Below are 21382 nucleotides of genomic sequence, written 5' to 3' on the forward strand. Positions count from 1 at the left end.
CATATAGGCTATAAACATAAGATACAAGCGATCTCTCCAAAAGAGAAAATACTTAAAAGATAACACAGAAAGTTAAGAGGGTTACCGATGAGATTGAGTTATCTTGCAATGGTTCATTGGAAACCAATGGAATTGCAGTACTTTTGGTACTCCTGACTCTGTGTCTACATTTATGAGGATAACACATATGGATCCAAGGAGAAATATTGCATTTGTTGGGATTTGATTCTATTTTTGGAAAAATATCAATGAAATTTGGCAAGCCAGAGAACTGCACCTCTTTCAGTGAGCCAAGTATGATATCCTTTGCCTCTTGATGACTTGCATGTTCGTGTTGGTACTGATGAAATATGTATTTCAGCTCACCACAATCATCTGTTCTGATAGTTTCTAGCAATGGAACAACTTGAGTAGAAAGAGTTGGAATTATATATTCCAATTGGGGACACTTGCTAATATCGAGACTTTTCAGATTTGGAAACAATGAGTCACAACTCTTGTTATCATTCTCACCACCAACAATCTCGTTCTTCAATTCTTCATTTACTCTTACTATTATGTTTTTTAGTTGCTCACAATCATGTATGGACAGTTCCTCCAAAAGCAAGAGGCTTTGACAAGTTGACAATTGAAATAGGGATACCAATTTTGGGCATTTGTACAAATCAATGGTCTTAAGATAACAGAGGTTTAGCTTGCTCTTGAACAATATGCTTCTCAAATTTATACAATCCGAGATTACTAGCCCCTGCAAATTGTTTAGAAAGTCAAAGGGAAAGGGACCATTGCATAGTTCTTCGAAATTGTCCATGGCTCTAAGTCGTAGCTCAATCAACTTGGAGAAGAAACTTCGTCTATGAGAATCAATACGTGTAGTGTCAATGAGACACCGCAATTGTGGACTCTCTGATAAATAAAGCTCGATTAGGTCATTCATACCTCTATCCATGGTAACAATATCAGGTATGAGATTTCTCCATTCCCCCTCGATTTCTCGTAGATGAAGAAGTTCGGATGTTTGCACCAAATGCTTGAATGTCACTTCTGAGAAAATAGCATCAATCTTCGTCCAGGCCACACATTTTGACAACGATTCATCCATCACTATACGATTGTCTTTCATAATGTACCTTTGGAATGCAGGAAAGGTTATTTTCTCATGCATTGCCGCAGTATCAATCACTCTACGATAGCTAACAACAATGTACAATTCTTCAAGTGATGAGCACCGTTCAATCACTTTAATTGAATTCAAATTTTTAACAACACCACGTCTTAACCTCAAGACTCTAAGTTTCTCCAGTTTTGCAATTTCACGTGGTAATTCATCCATATAAAACCCAACCAAATCCAAAGTCTCAAGATTTTGTAAGTTTTTCAGAACAGAGAAGTCTTCTAGGAGTAAGCTTTCAAGGAGTAGAGATCGAATATTTGTCAATGATTGGAATGACTGCGGTAATGACAGAGAAACATGTCTCCATGTCTTGAATGACAAATGCAAAACTCGAAGTTCTGTCATATTTTCAAAGAATGAATTTGGAACTTCCACACAATCATCTTCATCTCTATCTTCATCCATGTAGACATTCAGAATCTCAAGTTTAGAGCTATCAAACTTACAAGAAAGTACATCCATACTCTTCCCTTCGCATAACAAATATTTGATATTCTTCCTCTTCTCAAGCAATAACTTCTGATTTTTGTTGGAAACATTTACTGCTTGAATTTCTTCATTAGCTATCCGCAAGGCCACATCACGAACCAAGTCATGCATTTTCACACTCTGTTTCCCAGCTTTTACCAATAAACAAGAATTTACAAGTTTAATTTTGGCAGTAACTACTTGGTCTCGAGCTTCATCGTATTTGTTATCCACTTCCCCAAAAAGGCGCACTCCAATGCAAAATCTTGTTAAAATTTCATCTGAAAGTTCTTCATCTTCTGGGAACATAGAACATAAGCGGAATAGTTTCTTGGCCTCATCATCCTTCAAATTATCATAACTACGCCTTAAACAAGTATCAACCGAATCTCCACCAACACCTTTCTGCAAGGATTTTAAAGTTGAATTCCACACTTCCACACTTTCTTGATCTCTTAAACTGCTAGCAATGGGTGCTATTGCAACTGGTAACCCTTTGCATTCTTTGGTAATATCACGCCCCTTATCCAACAAACGTTTAGAGGAACTATCACTTAAATTAGCATGCTTTTTGAACAAGGTCCATGCATCTTCCTCAGATAACACCCCCAATTGAATTGTCTTTTCGCATCCCATTGATTGGCAAACGCGCATTTCACGTGTGATTAAAAAGATTCTACAACCCTTGTGATTGTCTTCCCTTGGAATCCCAATTTCATCAAAATTGATAGGATTCCACACATCATCCAATATCAAAAGAATTTTGTCATCACCGGTTAATCGACTCCAAAGGAGCCCGCGTCTCTCTGATTCACTTTTATCCTTGATATCCAATCCTAAGGGTGCAGCAATGTCATCTTGAATCCTTCTTATATCAGGAGTATATGACACTGTGGTATATATGACATGATGATGAAATTGTTGCAACTGCCTAAGTTCCTTAGCCACTTTTATTGCCAAAGTTGTTTTACCTGCGCCCCCCATCCCTTGCAATCCAACTGTGAAGTTGTTGTCATCTTTCAGTGCATCCAAAAGTTCTTTGATTTCCGGCTTTCTGCTGTCAAAATAAACGTAATATTGAGAAGAATGATACTCAACACCTGGAAGATGAGGGGAAATTCCAACATTCCCACTTTTCAAGAGTCTTTCAGTTTCCTTCTTCTTCTTTGCCAGTTGCTTTCCCTTACTATATCTCCATTTGCAATTTGGACACCATCCAAAAAAACACGTCTTTTTAATCTGAGTGTCTTTAATGAGTCCCTCTGTTTCTTTTAGCCAAGAAGTGACATTTGTTCGAATATTGTTTCCCTTTCTTATTTCCTCTTTCACACTTTCTTCCCAAGCTTTCTTTTCCTTTTCCATGTCTTCAACAATGTCCGAAAAGCAGCATACGTAACGTAATTCTGCTATAGCGCAGTTCATCAATCTATCGAAAATTGATTTCGACAACTTAGCTCCAATTTCTTCCATCTAAATCAGATTCAACGGAGGAAAGTTAATAAATGTTTTACCTTAGTTAACATAATTGTCACAATTTCCTAGAAATATTATAAAAATAAACATTTACATAAAAAAATTAGAAATATTATATAATTTGATGGAAAAAATATGGTTAAAGATGACATGCTTATAAAAAGCCGTATTTTATACAATAATATTATGGAACCTTTATGACTAACTATGAGGTGGTGATTTTTGCCATATAAACTATAAAGTGATGGCAATCTTATGTACCATGTAAATATGTGAGCAAGAAATTATCACTATTGCATAAGATTAGTACCTTTATAAAAAAAATAAAAATGAAAGAATAATTATTTTATATTAATGAAATATAGAATATGTTCAAGTAAAAAATAAAGTATAAAATTTAATAAAGGCTATATTAATAATATATAAATGAAAGTTCATAAAACTAAAAGATAGAGAAAAAGAAAATATTGTAATGGTAACAAAACAAGAAACTAAAAGGAAAAAACTAATTATTAAAAACAGTTTGATTATTTTTAAAAAAAATTGTTTCTAAAATTAAAATATAATACAAATTAAAACACATAATAAAACAAAATGAGAAAAAGTATAAAAAAACTATATTTTTATTAAAATTTCTAAACTGGTTTTTTTAGTAACTTTTTTATAATCGTAAAAATACAATTTAATAGTAAACACTTGTTTCTATTTTAAATGATATATCATATGTTAAAACAAAGAAAGTTGATGATTTGTTGATTAAATTTTTTATTTTGTGAATTTAAACTTATTACTTATAAAATTTTTAAATTTAATAATTAGATTAAAAATTATTAATTATGTTATTTGATGAAGTTCGATACCTAATGTGACAGATGATAAGAAAGCAAATAATTACGAGAGTGACATAATAAAATTTAGTCACGTGATTATATACAGATAGCCAATTTTTTTTAAAAATAATAATAATAAATTTCACGATCACTTAAATATATAAGTATAAAATTATGAAAAATAAGGTGCTGCACTTCAAAAATAAAATAACATGATATCTTCAATACAATCGGTGAATTAATAATATATTTAATTTTCTTGTGTTAAGAAAACGTTTAATAAAAAGTTATATCAAATTTTAAACATTTAAAAATATATACTTATGAGAGTATGATATTTGAAATTGTGTGTGAATTCAAATTCAAAATGTTTAATATGTCAAAAACAATATTCAGATGTTGAATATTTACCATATATTATATACCTACATGAAACTTATTAAGTTTTTAAGTACCAAAAGAATTAATCAATACCAATTCCTTTCAAAATGAAAAGCAAATCAAGTTTGGTGGAAAACAATTATTTGGTATCGAAATGAAATTACACGACTTTTTTTTTTATCAAGTACTTAATAAATCTTATTGGATCAATTATAAATATTTAAATAAAATAAAAAATTTAGATATTTAAAAAAAAAATTAGATATATACTCTCAATTTCTATTCGACTGGAAACAAAAAAAAAAAAAAAAGATAATGCAATTGAGCAAAATACCCGCCAACAAAAAATTATAACAAAAAAACCTTCATATCAATCCTTATAATTTTCATTATTTTAAAATTATAAAAGTGTAATAAATAATTTTTTGAATAAAACCTTACTAATTTTAAAATTATGGGTTGAGAGTAATACTAATAAAACCGAGGGAAAAAAAAGCAACTTTGATGAATAGAGATTTGTATCAGAAGATGGTGAAGAATTAAAAATTGAAGTTACAAGAAATACACTTACTTTGATATTTGAGTTATGCACTTTTATTCAAGAAACCAATAACCTATGATTTTTGGCAAAAGTATTTGCCTTATGCTGTTTCTCCCGGTTGAAATTATCCACAGTCATTCATCTCTATCATCTCAACACTCTGTTCTATGTAAATCACATGTATCTTCTTTCCCTGCAATACCAGCTAATTTAAGAAAACTTTTGTTAATATTAATTAACAAGCAAAAATCACTTACTTTTCTTTCCATTTCAATTAAGTGTCAACAGTAATGCAGAAAATATATAACAAGTAATAAGAATTTAACGATAAAGACTCTGTCAATAGAAGAGAAATAAAAGAAAAGGCATGAATATTTTACAAGACACAAACAAAGTTTGAATCTTTGTCTCATAATTATTATAGTAGACAACATATTACAACTCACTCACATAATAAATTTGGCCAAGTGAAAATTTAAGCTGAATAATTTCCAAGTTATCTAGTAATCAATTTATTTGAATCATGTTGAAGTTATAAGAAATACATCTTATACTTAGTTATTATTCATCTGAGAACCAGAAAATAAAGTAGATAATGCAATTGAATCACAAACAAGCATCAATCACAATCACAGAGCAAAGGGTTTGTATTCTAGAAATACACTTACCTTGATATTTGAATTATGCACTTATATAGTCAAGAAAATATCAGCAAGAATCGTTGCCAAAGGTTTGAAGTATGGTATTTCCCCTGTTTCATATTATGCACTGTCCTTCATCTCCTTGCATCTCAACACATTTATCTTCCTTCATATTATACATTCACCTTTTCTTTCTTGCATCTGAACTCAAATGATCATGCATATGATCAATAATGAACAAGCAATAATCAATTAATTCTTTTTTGAGCCATATAAATTTGGAACAGAAGATGATGAAAAATCACAAGCCAAAGTAGCAAGCAGAACCTTAGTATGTGGATTCAGAAAACAAGGAAAGCAAATAAATTGTGCAGTCATTTGTTTCATATGCGTTTTCATTGCTTCTCTTCTGCGTGAAACAAAGCCATCTTCTTTTTCCGCTGCATATAATCAAATTCTGAGAACAAACATAAAGATGATATAAGTATGGGCATTGCATATAGGTATATCTATGATGGAAAATGGAAATTAGCAGAACAAAAGGCCACTATATAATTCTTCTTACCCCATTTTGGGGACTTTGAGCATCAATTTTGATCACTTTGCTCAAACATTTTGATCCACTATTCACCTCTTAAAACATTAAAGGTGTGGCCTCACTTTTTATATAATACTAGTATATTTGAATTATGCACTTATCAGTGTGGAATTTGTTGTGGGCACATGCTTTTCTTTTCTTTTGTAATGGCCATTGGGTTCACGCTGTTGTGCATTTTTGGTACATATTTAATTATTTAATTATTAGTGCTTTCTTTAAACTGTTTCTGTCTTTACAAGTCAATTTTGTCAAACATAAGAGGAATAGTTTCTTGGCTTCTTCATTCTTCAAATTAACATAACTATACCTCAAATTTATAAACTTCAACCAAATTTTCATCAACACCATGCATTGGCACAGACTTCTGCAAATATTTTAAAGTTGATTTCCACTCTTCCAAACTTTGTTCACCTTTTAAACTGCTAGCAATGCTGCTATTGCAACGGGTAACCCTTTGCATTCTTTGGTAATATCACGTCCCTTATCCAACAAACGTTTAGAGGAAATATCACTCATATTAGCATGCTTTTTGAACAAGGTCCATGCATCTTCCTCAGATAAGAGTTCCAATTGAATTATCCTTTCACATCCCATTGATGACATGAAGTGTGTAAACACTGAGCCTCTGAATACGAAATTGTTCTGCAACCTTGTATTCCAAATTCAATTTGTGAGCATTTAAAGTAGAGAATAAAAATTGAGTGATTTGAATAAGAAATTTTGACGAAACACTAAATTTATTTAATTTTAAAAATTAAAGACATAATTAACTTTAATAAATGAAATTATACAAAATTTAGACTAAAGTGACAAGCAATAAGATTAAATTTTCTCTAATTATTTAAACTATTTCCACCTACAAACGTTAAAGTCTTGGTCTCTAATTATTTGATTTTAGAAAGCAATAAGCAAAGTGTGATATATATTGAAAGAATAATATGCAGCTTGGAACTTTGCAAGTCTTGGTCTTTGGTCTTTGTTATTTTATTTTCTTTTTAACTACTCCCGCACTGATCCATTAATTAATCCATTCATTTGCAAGTTGTTCATTAACAAGTAAAAATTCCTTTACACTCTTTTTTTTCAGTTTTTTTTCTAGACTATTAAGAAATCAAACTTAATTTGTTTTCGTTAAGCAAGTTCATAGAAAGACATTTACACGAAATTTATAAAAAGTAGTTTTTAACCATATCCATATTCCTAATAGATTTATTAGATCTCAACACTAACAACAACCTATAGCTAGATTGGATACACATGAATATGTAATTGGTAGAGAGATGTACTTGTTGAACTCTTTGGTCTCTGATTCCAGCACTAATCTCATGCTTTAAATTCTTGGTCATCTCAAATCAAGATAGGACACATCATAAACAAATGGAACAGAGATAGGAAAAATGAAAAAGTTAAACAGAACAAAAGGTAACTGAAGTCTGAAATATTTATTCCATTTTCTCTAATGTGAAGCAGCAACAAGAGAATGAGATAATGTTCAGTGTAGTAGTTAAAGTTCCACAACTGAAAGACTGCAACATTCTGCAAGTAAAACCGCTGCTTAGCCAACTTTCGATTTCAAGTTCAATGCTGTCTATTTTTCTTTTGGTCTATTGTGCACTTTGTTTGTTAAATTTCGCTTATATTAATTAAAATTTTCTATTTTTAAAATTAAATCATTGTTTTTTGCTGATCTTTATCTGATTAACTTTTAAAAAATGAATCTGGTCTCACTTTATTTTTAATGAATCCATTGATATCTTTTTAATTACTCCACCACTAACTTTCCAACTGTCCAAATTTAACTATTTCAAGTCTTGATCTTTATCTATATTCAATTTGATTTGCAAGTCTTGGTCTTTCTTTAAAAAGCTCCCACATCAATTGATTGCTTTAAGGTTAAATCATAAATGTAATAGTGCAAGTGTTTTTAATACTTTTATTCAGTCAAAATTCAAAGTTTCATTTCAATAATTTACAAAATATAATTGGTATATATTATTAATGTGAAATCTAGTTTTAATTAAAAATCATACTAAAAATACTTATAATGTGACTCCTAAATTTATTCCCTATTTTAATAAATGAGTCAATAAATCACCGATAAAATCTATCTCTGATAATTATAAAAATTAATAATAACTCAATACACTTAAATTATGATTATACCAACAGATGAATCAAGTGTAAGAACTTACTACAAGTAGAATAAAGAAAAATTTACTATGTATGTTTCTATTGTTAGTTCTTGGATATACATTTAAAATTTTATAATTATAATAATAATTAAAAATATTAAAAAAATACTACCTTATTGGTAGTTAACAAAAATAAAATTAATTTATATCAACTTGATTAAATTCAACTTGATTAAAATTCAATAATTTATATCAAAAACCGTCAAATTAATTTTTATAAAATATATTAATTTTAATGTACGGCACAGTTAAAATATAATATAATAAAATATAAATTAAAAAATTATAAATTTAGTTTCTATACTTGATACACTTTTTTTAATTTGATCTTTACATGAATAAATATTTTTAGATTAATCCTTGCTGTTAAAAAAAATATTAATGATGTTAGATGAGAATGACCATAACGTAAAAAAAATACACTAATATAAAAATTAAAATATAAATGTCAACTAAATGGACTAATTTATAAGTATAAAAAAAAAGAAAGTATCAATTAACTTATCTATTCAATAACTTTTTATAAGATAATACACTCTAATTCTATTTTTAGTTATAAATATTAATATTATCCACTAATCTTTTAAGACAAAACATCTCAGTATATTTAAATGCAACTATAGTTAAGAAATATTTAAGATATTTTTATTTTAAAGATTAAAAATGAATCTGCAAAAACTCTTCTTCTTCCAACAACTGAAAGCTCCATACCTAAATGTTACTATTTTATATCTAAATATTTAAACACAGAACAAAACTACGTAAATGGTTTAAACTGGTAATAAAAATTGTTTCGCTTCTTAAATAGGTGCATACAGTGCGGGTTATATTTATATCTAAAATACAAAGTAAATAGTCTAATCATTTCAGTGACACTTAGCTTTAAAAAATTGAACATAAACAAAAAGCAGAGTTTGATAGAAAGCTTCAATGCAAAATTAAGCAACATAGAAATACAGGGCAACAGAGTCTAATAGCCAAGAGGAGAACTCAAAGCAGTTCTAACTTGTAAAACTTGTGCCTCCTGTTCTATCATACTCTCCTCCAACTGATGCTTAAGATCTTCCAAATGTTGTGTCAAACTACGCTTTGATTCCATCAACTTCTGCAATGCGTCTTGTGACGCTTGTAAACCAGGAAACAAGGCACGTCTTTCAACACTATCCAACCAATCCTTATCAAAACCAAATCTACGCACATCTTTCATTAACTCCACAAAATCAGAGTGACTTGCTCCTAACACATCCAATAGACTATGGGTTTGGAGGAATTTCAACAGCTCAGCAAGACAACTATAGGCATAACCTTTGTATCTATTACTGAGTGTGTTGTCCCTTAAACAAACACGAGGGTGCTTTACAAGGAAATCAATCAACAAAGACATGTTCTCAGAACTCAAATGCTTGTTGGAGACCAGTTGGTCAAGTTCCCTTTTCACAAGAGAAGCAAAACTTGAGTCATCTACAATTTGAGAATGGTTGAAATAAAGACTAATTAATAATTAAGCATCTTGAGATCTCAAAAAATATAAAATTAGAAAAAAAATAAAAAAGCAATGAAAATACCTTCAAATGACACTAAAAGAGACTTGGATGCTACAGGAGCAGTCATTGCAAGAGAGGGCTTAGAATCTGAAACTCCTTTGCCATGTAAAACCTATGGTTTAGCTATTTTTCCATCACTATGTTCCTACACAACTCAAATAAACAAACGATGTCATCATATATGAAGTCTTTTAATATTTATGTAATCAACATCACCATATTCGTTACTATATATTAAGGGATAAAAAGGTGCAGTGACTTACATGTTTCTGAAGTTATTTACTGATCAAAAATAGAGTTTTATCAATAAATTGCACATTCTATGTAAATATTTTACTAAAAAAACTCCAATTTTGGTGAGTAAACAACACTAACGGAACCTATATAACAATAAATAAGTTATGTCGTATGTTAAGTTTGGATGTGCAAGATTTTATTGTATAAGCAATAACATATAGGTTCTTCTTTGGATATGCTTAGGAGTTGTTTTATTGGGAAGGAAGGGGAGAGACAATTTTTTATAAAAAAAAAAATCGATTAGTATAAATTTATATTATAAAAAATATATTAGTCTTGTCCGTCCCTTTTTCCTCCTCTTAACATAACCTTAATTTTCTTCGATAAGAAAAGATTCATGAATGCAAAAGCAATAGACTTGAGCCATTAGTTTCTTCTTGTGCTAAGAAGACTATGGCAGTGTTTGTTTTATCATTACAAAATTAATTCTTAAATAAAAAGCACACATTCTAATAAAAAGGTGTGGTTCAAAAACTAATTTAAATAAGTATCTCTGTCATATTTGTAACATCCTCGTTTTTCCTAAACAGTTAATTTGTTAATATAGTTATAATTTAGATTATAATTCTTCAATTTTTGAAAAAAAATAAAAATAAAAATAAAAATAAAAAAAATAAAAATGCTCGTTTATACCGGTTAAAATTGTTCTATGAGGATAAAAATAGCATTTTTAATCTAAAAGAATTATTTTAAATAATAAAAATTTATATTTTAATTAGAAATAATATTTGGAGTGTAAAAATAATTATTTTGGTAATTATTGCTTATTTTTGAATTTTTGGTAAATACTGTTTTATGTGTTCACAGGAACTGTGTGATTTTTTTTTTTCCTTTTCTTTTTCTTTTTAAGTGATAACCAAAGAGATATTGATGTCAAAAATTATGTTATAATTATTTTAATTGTTTGGCATAAATTATTTTTATTTTTGAGTTTTATTCATAATTATTTTATTTAATTACATTAAAATAGTAAAATAATTGATTATTATATTATTATTTCTTTATATATTTGACTAAATTGACCATTTCTTACGTAAATCTTCTTCTTCTCCAAGTCCATAACCCCTTCTTCTCTCTTATGCCATTTTCATTTTCTTCCACTCATTTAAGCTTGTTTTAAGGTATGTTTTTAATATATATCCTTAATTAAGCTTAATTAGTTGTTAATTATCATTTCATCCGATTAAAATTTTAAATTTTTTCTATTTTTGGCTGTCATGAACAGTAAAAATGGGTCTTACTTTACTTCAAAATTATTGGTTTTTAAACTTACTTTCTTTTGTACTATATGTAGACTATGCATGGCTTATATTGTTTACATAATTAGTTTTTCAAAAATGTGATTAAAAAGCACTAAACCCTCACAAGGGTTGGCTGTCATGTAGTTTTAGAGAAGGTGAAGTGAGTGTTTTTCAATTCCATTTTATTCTTTTATATTAGTTAGATCATAGAAACTAATTTTGTGTTAATCAGACTTTTATAGCAAAAGTTAGAAAATTTCAATTTTTACATATACATATAAGAGTATAAAATTAGCATCTCCTTAGTATTAATTATGTTTAGGCATGATTAATTGATTAGGTTGATCGTTTCGAAGATTGGATTGTTCGAGTTTTCTAAAGAATCAGAAAAAATTCATCCATATCTTCATCAAAGAATATCCGTAAGGTAAGGGGTGGGATAATTTTATTTCAATAGGTGGCATTAAGAACCATAAGGGAATGATTCTCTATTGTTCTAATCAAATAAAATGAATTTGGGTTGTTTTAGAGCTATCCCATAATTTTTAGAAGATTTTGTTATAGCACTTGACATGTGTGAAAGGTTGCTTTAGACCAGGAAATTGATTGAACAAGGACTCTCCCTTATATGTAAGGTCTTTTGTGTATTTAAATTAATGTAATGGAATGATTTATGGTTGAAGTGCTGTATTGAAATATTTCTTTATAATTGGTTGAATTCTCATTATGTGCATGTGTAGATATTCTTGTTGGTAGGAATGCCATATAATAGTAAAGATTGGAAGTAATATAGTTTCATGTGGTGTGAGCATATAGATTGATATAATCTAAATGTCCATTAAGACTTGTTGGAAAGAAGAAAATATGTTTTTAAGGTATATATATATATAATTATGTATTTTATATATAGTACAAGTATCTTTTGACTTCTTTTGAAAATAGATTTAATAAAAATAAATAAATAAATTATATTACTGAGAAAGTAGTATTGGATATTTGGAAGGCTTGAATTATTTTTAAAATGATTAAGTTTTAAATTTTTAAGCATAAAAACATATTTAAAGAAAGAGGGGAAGATACGATTTCCATGGATTTTGAGATGATGGAGGTGGAATTTAATGAATTAGAAGTATTCTGGATTTTTTCTGGTTGTTTTACAGGAAGAAGAAAATTTTGGAATATCTGATTTACAGAGGAGACTCTGTCGAATTTTATTGAGAAAAGAAAAAGTTAAGGATTGTACTTAACAGAAAAGAAAAATTAAAGTTTTTCTCTAATTAATTTTTCTCTAATTACATTAATTAGGAGTGAAGACATGCATCATGAACATGTGATAGTGTGATGAGTGGACAGGGAAGTATAAGAAATCTAGGGGCGGCTCCAGGGTAGTCTTGGGGATAGTGACGTGTGATTGAATCTGACAGTGGCCAAGGCTCGCCATCTTGTGCTGTAGACTCTCACTGCAAAACTTTACTATCCTGATTGGTCCCGAGAGATTCTTGTATTAGTAGAGCTGTTACTGTATTATGAGATGAACAAAGTTGGCAGATAAGTAACAGTGAAACTCCTGATCCTTCCCTGAGTAAAAGAAACATATTGATGGTTTTGGGCCCACATGCATGTGTCAAAATGTACTAAGTTATAATAATGGACTTGCATCACTTCTCATTCATGGCATATGCATTTGCTTGGTAGATTATGGGTGTTGATAATTAATTGTGTGATTGAAACCCTTATATGTCTTTTGCTGTTGGAGATTGAATTAAATTGTCTCACCCTTTTATTGCTATGTGTGTTGTGTGTGAATATGTTTATTAGGTGAGAACATTGATGGCTCGACCACCGTACCAATTCAGCGTCTCGATCAAATAAGATCCTGAGGGAACATGGGTGCACGACTGGGAGCAACAACGATTCACCCACACTGGCTCTGTTACCTTTTTGTTAGATAGAAATGGCCCAGGCCCACGAGCTTACCCTATCCCCATCCGAGTACCCATGAGACTTACTTTTCCATTTCCTCCAGATGTACAATTTGTGAGACCCCCTACCCCACCTCCTGTTCTTGTATTATCACCCCCGGTATTACCCCCAGGTTTTCTTAGACCTTTACGTCCTTCTATACCATATTTACCACCTGTTGAACGAACTAGTTTAGTTGACACACTTTTAGCAAGACCTATCTCTATCTCATCCACTTCCTCTTCGTCTTCCTCTAGTTCTTCAGACTCTCCTGATTCTTCTCACTGTGCAAACACCTCTTCTGCTATCGGAAGGAAGAGGACTGCTTCTCAAGCAGGACTCCCTCCTAATTTTACCTCCTCTGAGTAGGAATCTAGTGGAAAAGGAGAGTAGGATAGAGTCGAGTAAGGAATAATCTATACATATACGTAGGTGTAAGTACTTTTGACTGAAAAGAAAAATGGGTATATAGGAAGCCTAACCTTACCGTTGTTGAATTTTGGGAGGAAATGGGCACTTTGGTGATCATGGATCCAGGGGAAAGCTCGTGAGGTCTTCGTTTTGGGTTGTCGTCTCTGATATCGTGACCCCACTTTAGTTTGTATGTAATTCAGTTATGTATATATTTAGATAACTGGATGATTGTATAAATTAACAGATGATGTGTATATATGAAATGAATACTTCTAGTAATGGTAGTGTATTTAATTTCACTATATCTGAATAGATATAGACCCATGCATGTGATGTTCTTACTGCTTGGTTATTTTATGATTATATTTATATTTATTGCTTAGTAAGTAGTAAGGGTGTCACAATATTCAACAGTGTAAACTCAATTTTATTAAAGTCATTTATACTCAACTTTAAATCAAACAGACACTATATGGTAAACTTACATTTGAATGGGTTTTATGTAGAAGACTATCCAAAGGACTTATCTTGGCATTTGCTGCATCTGCTGGTGAAATGGTTGGTAAGGGTATTTCTAAACCAGTAACTTCTTCCACAAAATCCTCTGCCTTTTGTGAAGGTTTAGCTTTTGTCTCCACAGAGATGAACATGTTAGATTTAATGTCATTTCCTTGAATGAATTCAGTTTGAGTTGCTTGAATAGATTGATTTGCATTGACTTGTGGTGGAGTTAACCCATGATCTGATGTTGCTTGAACTTCATGCCCAATGGGGTAGTTTTCTACAGTTACATTTTCATTGTTGGTATATTCAGTGTCAGAGTCTTTAAATTAATGAATCATGTCTCGTAACATGCACTTGCTAAACCAATCAATGTCAGACTCTAGTGATAAAATATTAAAGATTTAACAACTCGTTTAGATCACAACTCATAAGAAAAAATAACATAGTCTAATTTCAATATAGTAAAACATCGTTTTCAAGTTTCAAGGATATTTATCTATTTTACAAATTTGAAACTTCTTTTTAGTTTTTCTGTTCCCTTTGGCATAGCATTTGAGTTTCCAACAGTAAATAAAATAATTTGTCCTTAGGCTCTTGTGTGCAAAAACACTTAATATGTAAACTTTTACTATAGGAACTTCAATTATTTATATATTTTAACCAAATACATGCAAGAGTACTCACCCGGATTCTCTCTAGTGACAACTGAAAAAGGTGTACTTATTTGGCCACCATCATCGTCCTACACAGATTAAAATAAACAAATGAAATCAGCATCTTCTTAGCCTTTAATATATGTAGGATTTATCTCTCATTGTACTCATCAATACATGTTTCAATTCTGATAAGCACAAATTCGCTACAGAAGAAAAGAAAAAAATAAGAAAACAAAAGAACTAGTGTTAGGCCGCAACCCGCCACAGTTGCATAGCATTTAGCAATAACTTCAACTGCTTAGCACCTCAATTTCATCTTGTTCCACCAAAATATATTGGTTCAAACCACGATTCTTTAAAATTCAATCCAACGTCAATTAATGAATCATAAACATGGAAACATTACTTTGAAGTTAAGGAACATATTTGAAAGTTCTGTTTCATGCAATAAATTTACATGTGGGCATGTTTTATGCTCAGAATTAACTAAGGGGTCTGATGATGAACAACCAATTGATACTGAATGAGTAGGCTGTAACGCCCCTAATTTTGTAATATTAATTATTGTGGATACTGTAGAAGGGAAAAGCAGCAGGATTGGCACGCACTTCAGCTAGCAATGAGACAAAATCAGAACTATCATGAAGGGACTTTCGCAACTGATCCAAGAAAATGAACCTAGGCATAGATAGGATGAAAAATTGACCCTGTTCAGGCTCAGTTGGGCGTGAGAGAGTGTCAGCGACTACGTTATGTTTTCCTGCCCTATACTGTATAGTATAATCATACCCCAACAACTTGCAGAGATAAACTTGTTGATCGGGGGTTTGAATGACCTGAGTCATCAATTCTTTTAGGCTACGATGATCCGTGAGTATAACAAAAGGATGGCCCAATAAGTATTGCCGCCATTTCTTAACGGCGGAAGTTATAGCATGCAATTCCATGACATAAGTGGAAGAACGCAGTAGCCTATGGTAGAAAGGCTTACTAAAAAATGCAATGGGGTGGTCACGCTGCATCAACACAGCACCCATAGCGCATCCAGAGGCGTCAGTCTCAAGCTGAAATGGAAGGTTGAAATCCAGAAGGGCCAATACTGGAGCTGCTGTCATAGCATTCTTGAGCTTGTCAAAGGCTGATTGAGAGACAGAACACCAGAGGAAACTGTCCTTTTTTAACAGAGCAGTTAATGGCGCAGCCAATGAAGCATACCCCTTAATAAAACGTCGATAGAACCCTGTCAAACCAAGGAAACCACGCAAAGCCTTGATTGAGTTAGAGGGTGGCCAATTCACCATTGCCTCTATTTTCGAAGGATCTGCAGCAACTCCATGAGCAGAAACAATATGGCCCAAGTATTCAAGTTGCTGTTGTGCAAAAACGCATTTAGATCCTTTAAGGAAGAACTGTCCCTCAATCAAAATTTGGAGAGTACGCTCCAAATGTAGTAATGAGCTTCGAATGAAGTGCTATAAACCAAGATATCGTAAAAAAAAATGATAACAAATTTGCGGAGGAAGGGTTTCAACAAATCATTCATGGTAGCCTGAAAGGTAGAAAGGGCGTTACAAAGGCCAAAAGGCATGACCTTGTACTCATAATGGCCCGTGTGAGTGCGGAAAGCGGTTTTCTGAATATCAGCTTCAGACATACGGATTTGGTGAAAACCCTGGCAAAGATCGAGTTTGGAGAACCATTTGGCACCACCCAATTCATCCAAGAGTTCATCTATCGTGGGTAAGGGGAATCGATCCTTCACTAAGATAGAATTGAGAGCCCTAAAATCCACACAGAACCGCCAGCTGCCATCTTTTTTTTTTACAAGGAGAACAGGGGAAGAGAAAGGGCTGTGGCTAGGTTGGATCAACCCTGCTTGAAGCATTTCATCAATTTGCTTTTCGATTTCACACTTCTGAAAGTGGAGGTATCGGTAAGGGCGTACATTGACGGGAGAGGCATTTGGTAAGAGGTGAATGTGGTGGTCTGTGGGGCGTGGAGGTGGTAATGTAGTGGGGGGATGGAAAAGGGATTGATATTGGAGGATCAGAGAAGAGATAAGGGGATTATGATGAGAAGGAGGAGTAACAGTGGGGGTGGTGTTAAGGGTAGTAGAGGAAGGTAAAATTTGGATGTGAAAATAAGCCGCACCTGAGTTGGTTTGGAAAATACGCTTTAGTTGGTGGGCTGAAATGTCTTGCGGCCCAGATGAAGCATCAGTTTTTAATTCAATCATTCGGCCCTCCTTAATAAAACGCATGGTCATATTAGAGTAGTCTGTCACAATAGGGCCCAAAAGTTTGAGCCACTGGATGCCCAATACGACGTCTGCTCCACTAATGGGTAGGACATGTAAATCCACATCGAAAGAATGGCCCTGAATCCAGACCGGAACAGCTGGACAAAAATGGTGACACTCGATGATGCTACCGTTGCCAACCATCACCTTGAGAGTGGAAGTGGGTTGCATCGGTAGGTTAAGAAATTTAGCCACACAGTCTTGAATGAAGTTATGAGTGCTTCCACCATCCACAAGAATAGTTACCTGCTTCTTTGAAATAAGGCCCAAAAGACGCAGGGCTTCTGGTGCAGGGAGCCCAGAAAGTGCATTAAAGCTAATTTGGGCTGAAGAGAGCTCTGTCGGTTCAGTCTCTGAAGGAAGTGGATCTGGGTCAGGATCCACAAGAGAGGTAGAGGGGAAAGTTGTATCATCATCTGTTGCCTCAGCGACTAAGAGGAAAAAACGAGCTTTGCACTTGTGTCCAGGGTGGAACTTTTCGTCGCAATTATAGCATAACCCCTTCTCGCGTCGGGAGAGCATTTCCTCATGAGTGAGCTTCTTGTAATTGGTCCTGGGAGGGGTAGGGAGTAATGGAGGAAGGGGACGGCCCGTTGACGGCAAGGGAGAAGGAGTGGAGGAAAACGATGGTGGCGAGAACGAAAAATGATTCCGTGAGCCTTTGTGCAGATCATGAAACTTGTCCTCTTGCAATTTAGCCAAAGCTGCGGCCTGAGTAAAGGTGAGTGGTTGTAATGCTAAAACCTCCCGTTTAATTTCAGGGGAGAGACCTGAAACAAAGCAGCTTAAGAGAAAGGAGGGAGGAAGACCAACAACACGACTGGCTAACCTCTCAAACTCAGTCAGGTAGTCATTGACAGAGCCTTTCTAGGTGAGTTTGAAAAAGAGACCACGAGGATCTTCGTAGTAGGACGAAGCAAAGCGGGTCTCAAGGGCTTGGAGGAAGCTAGGCCAGGACTGAACCAAGCCATTGTGGTGCACCCACTGAAACCAGCTGAGGGCGGCACCGTCCATGTAAAATGAAGCGACCTTGAGGCGATCCTCTTCGGGTGTGGAATGGTACTCAAAAAATTGGGTTATCTTGAAAATCCAACCGGTAGCATCGTGCCCATCAAACCGGGGAATGTCCAGTTTCATGTGGGGTTTGAGGAAGGTGGAAGAGGTAGAGTTGGAGTGGGGGGAGGGAGGTTGAGGAGCGTTGGAAAGGTCGATTTGAGAAAGTTGGGTGAGGATGGAATCAAGCTTAGTGTTAAGCTTGTTTTGGGAGTTGGTGAGGAGAGATTGGTTTTGGGTGAGGCGAAGGATGGCGCCGTCGATGGCCTTGGATCGGGTATTGTGTTCAGCCATGGATGGTTTTGGAAAGGTGTGCAATGAAAGCACCAAATTTTTAGGATTAAGCATCCTTGATTTCGAGGATCAAGGGACCTCCTAGAAATAACGGAGAAGGAAAAGTGGAAATATTTTCTCTGCCTCATTCATTCATTCTATTAGGTATTTAACACAGCTCACGTTGCCAATGATTGGCTACCCGTGATTCACGGAAACAGAAAGTATTACATACTGAAGGAATCTAATAACAGAAATACAACTCAGCAATAAAGGAAATACTGACAAAATAGACGGTACTAGATCAGTAAATAGAATTTCTATTTGGTGACAAAGTCACTAAAGTAACTTGGCAGCTTGTAGCCCCTTTTGGGCCTCTCCCTCGTGATACCTTCATTGGTGTTACTTGCTCCAGCTGATGCAACGGTGTTTGGGCCAGAGTTTGTAGGGCCGTTGCTATCATATTTCTTCTGGTTTAACTATGCTCGTTCTTTCGCCTGTCCATGCATCTCAACACTTCTCTTCTGAGTGAACCACATCCACCTTCTTTCCCTGAAATATTAGTGAATTTTAAGTTATTTTTGTTAATATAATTAACAAGGAAATATCACTTAACTTTTTTTTTTGTCTGTTTCAATTAGTGTTCCTTTTAATTTCAATTTCTTTTAAGAGGTTAAGACAATATGAATATTTTATTATATTCCATCAACACGTATTTGTTGTCTATGCCAGAACTTTATTTTATTTTGAGACATACAACTTTATTTTTATTTATGTCTAGACTATTAGAAAATTAAATTTATAACGAAAGTCATAAATTTTGTGATAAAAAATTGAAAAATCATTTTTAGACATTCTGCGTGAAGGTAATGTATATGTTAATTTTTTAACTGATTTTTTTAGAGAACTTATTCATATTATGATTTCAAATATTAGACCTCACTTTTTATAAACTTGAAATTAATTTTTGATATTAGGAAACTCTGAAAATGTAATTTTTCTCATTTTTTATTATTTCAATTATCATAGTTGATTCCAAGAAGTAATTAACGTAATAAGTTTTTTATGACAAAAAGCATTCATTATATTAAAATTATAAAAATATTTTTTCAATAAATAGTAATTTAAATATTTAAAATTAACCGTTAAAATTAATTCTAATAAAACCGATAAAGAAAAAACTAGTTTGATTCTGCATCAGAAGATGGTGAAAAATTAGAGGCGGCAAGCAATCCTGAGAAAGTGGACGTAGAAAATTGAGGAGTTGAAGAAATACACTTACATTGATATTTGAATTATGTTCAATAAACCAATAACCAAGATTTTTCTTCCATTTTAAACTATGCAGAGTCCTTCTTCATCGATCTCCATGCATCTGGATACTTCTCTGCAATTTCAGTTAATTTTAAGCTATTAGAAAATCAACCTTCACTTATTCTTTTAATTTCGCTCATAATTTTAACACGGACAAGATTTAGTTGACGAAGATTTTGGAGTCTCAATGGAGCACTAGATCTAATATTGCTTTAAGCTCATGACAAACTCAAATCAAGAATGGGAACAACAGCGTAAACAAACGATGCAGAAACTGGAAAAAATGAAAAAGCAAACAGAAGCGAAGGTAACTGTGAAGTCTTAAGCTCATTCTGGAGACTTCGATGACATCAAGTGTGTGAACACTGAGCCTCTCCTTGTCTTCAGCGTGGAGCAGCAACCAGAGAATAAGAAATTGTATGTTCTGCAACTGAGAAACTATAAAGGCACCAATCTGCAAGGAAAACATATGCCATAGCAACCTTGTATTTCAAATTAAAATAAATAAATATTCCAACTATTAATAATAAATTGAACGATTTTATAAGAGTAAATTTAACTTCTGCTATATAATATGATAGATTATTTTATGCTCTCTAATAATTAATTAATTTTATATTAATAAACATTGCAAGTCTAAAGTCTTGGTCTTTTGTTATTTTATTTTATTTTCAACTACTCCCCACTCACCCATTAATTAATCCATTCACTTGCAAGTTGTTCATTTTTCTAATTAGTCCAAATTTTAAAAGTTGCAAGTCTTATTATCTCCCTATGTATTTAATTTAATAATTTTTGTTAAAAAATTAAGAAAACGTGATTAACTAATTTTTAAAAATAAGCATAATTTAGTTATTTTTTTGCTTATATTTGATACTAAAGGGAGTATTTTAATTTACTTGTGTTAGTCAATTTAATTTTTAAACTTTGAAAGATTTATATTTATGATATGATGATGTTTAGTATTGTGCGTGTATTCAAATTCTAAACGTTTACTATGCCTAAAACAATATTCAGATGCTGAACATTTTCCATATATTATACCTAAATGTAACTTAAGTACATGAAAAAATAAACAATACCAAACTTTTAAATGTAAAGCAAGTCAAGTGCAGTGGAACCAATTATTTGGTATCAAAATCAAAACTGTGTTATATGCTAAAATAAATTTACACGACTTTTTATGAAAAAGTACTTACATTTTTATAAATAATAAGTTAAAAAAAAAGCAAATTTTCAAGGAAATCAGGGAACAATACTAGTGGAGAATATTGTTTTAAAAAAATTAAAATCCTTTAGCATTTTGCAAATAAAAAAATTAAAAATAAATTTAATAATAAAATTGCACATATTATTCTTTATAAATATATTTTTGTATTATTCACAATTTTTAAATACTTTATAAATTGATGTTTAGAAAAAAAATTAAAAATTCTTTTTAAAAGAGAAATCAAACATACTCATAGACTCCTGTCAACAGTAGGGGAAAAAAATTTTAATTTGGTCCTTGAACTAGGCAATCATTCA

General features: G+C 32.2%; 2 protein-coding genes across 2 annotated transcripts; both read right to left on the reverse strand.

Moving 5' to 3' along the window:
* Window positions 1–245: 245 nt before the first annotated feature.
* On the reverse strand, window positions 246–3112 carry LOC113851228 (disease resistance protein At4g27190-like). The gene is made up of 2 exons (XM_027481700.1): window positions 493–3112; window positions 246–340 (listed from the first exon to the last, which is right to left on the reverse strand). The coding sequence occupies exons 1-2, from the start codon at window positions 3110–3112 to the stop codon at window positions 246–248; spliced, it is 2715 nt and encodes a 904-aa protein (XP_027337501.1).
* Window positions 3113–14208: 11096 nt separating this feature from the next.
* On the reverse strand, window positions 14209–18562 carry LOC113851229. Its single transcript, XM_027481701.1, has 5 exons — window positions 18106–18562; window positions 16508–17985; window positions 15525–16388; window positions 14945–15002; window positions 14209–14537 (listed from the first exon to the last, which is right to left on the reverse strand). The coding sequence occupies exons 1-5, from the start codon at window positions 18560–18562 to the stop codon at window positions 14209–14211; spliced, it is 3186 nt and encodes a 1061-aa protein (XP_027337502.1).
* Window positions 18563–21382: the final 2820 nt, after the last annotated feature.

Source organism: Abrus precatorius, unplaced genomic scaffold (genome assembly GCF_003935025.1).
Source record: "Abrus precatorius isolate BTA unplaced genomic scaffold, Abrus_2018 Scaffold9, whole genome shotgun sequence".
Classification (NCBI taxonomy): Eukaryota; Viridiplantae; Streptophyta; class Magnoliopsida; order Fabales; family Fabaceae; genus Abrus; species Abrus precatorius.

Excerpts from the sequence above, each read along its gene's own strand:
- LOC113851228 (XM_027481700.1), bottom strand. The coding sequence starts at position 3,112 with ATGGAAGAAATTGGAGCTAAGTTGTCGAAATCAATTTTCGATAGATTG. Across the intron at positions 341-492 it reads TGAGAATGATAACAAGAGTT|TACCAACACGAACATGCAAG; the intron begins GTGACTCATTGT and ends ATATTTCATCAG.
- LOC113851229 (XM_027481701.1), bottom strand. The coding sequence starts at position 18,562 with ATGGCTGAACACAATACCCGATCCAAGGCCATCGACGGCGCCATCCTT. Across the intron at positions 15,003-15,524 it reads TTGTCTCATTGCTAGCTGAA|GACGATGATGGTGGCCAAAT; the intron begins GTGCGTGCCAAT and ends TAATCTGTGTAG. Across the intron at positions 14,538-14,944 it reads TGTCACTAGAGAGAATCCGG|AAAACTACCCCATTGGGCAT; the intron begins GTGAGTACTCTT and ends ATGTAACTGTAG.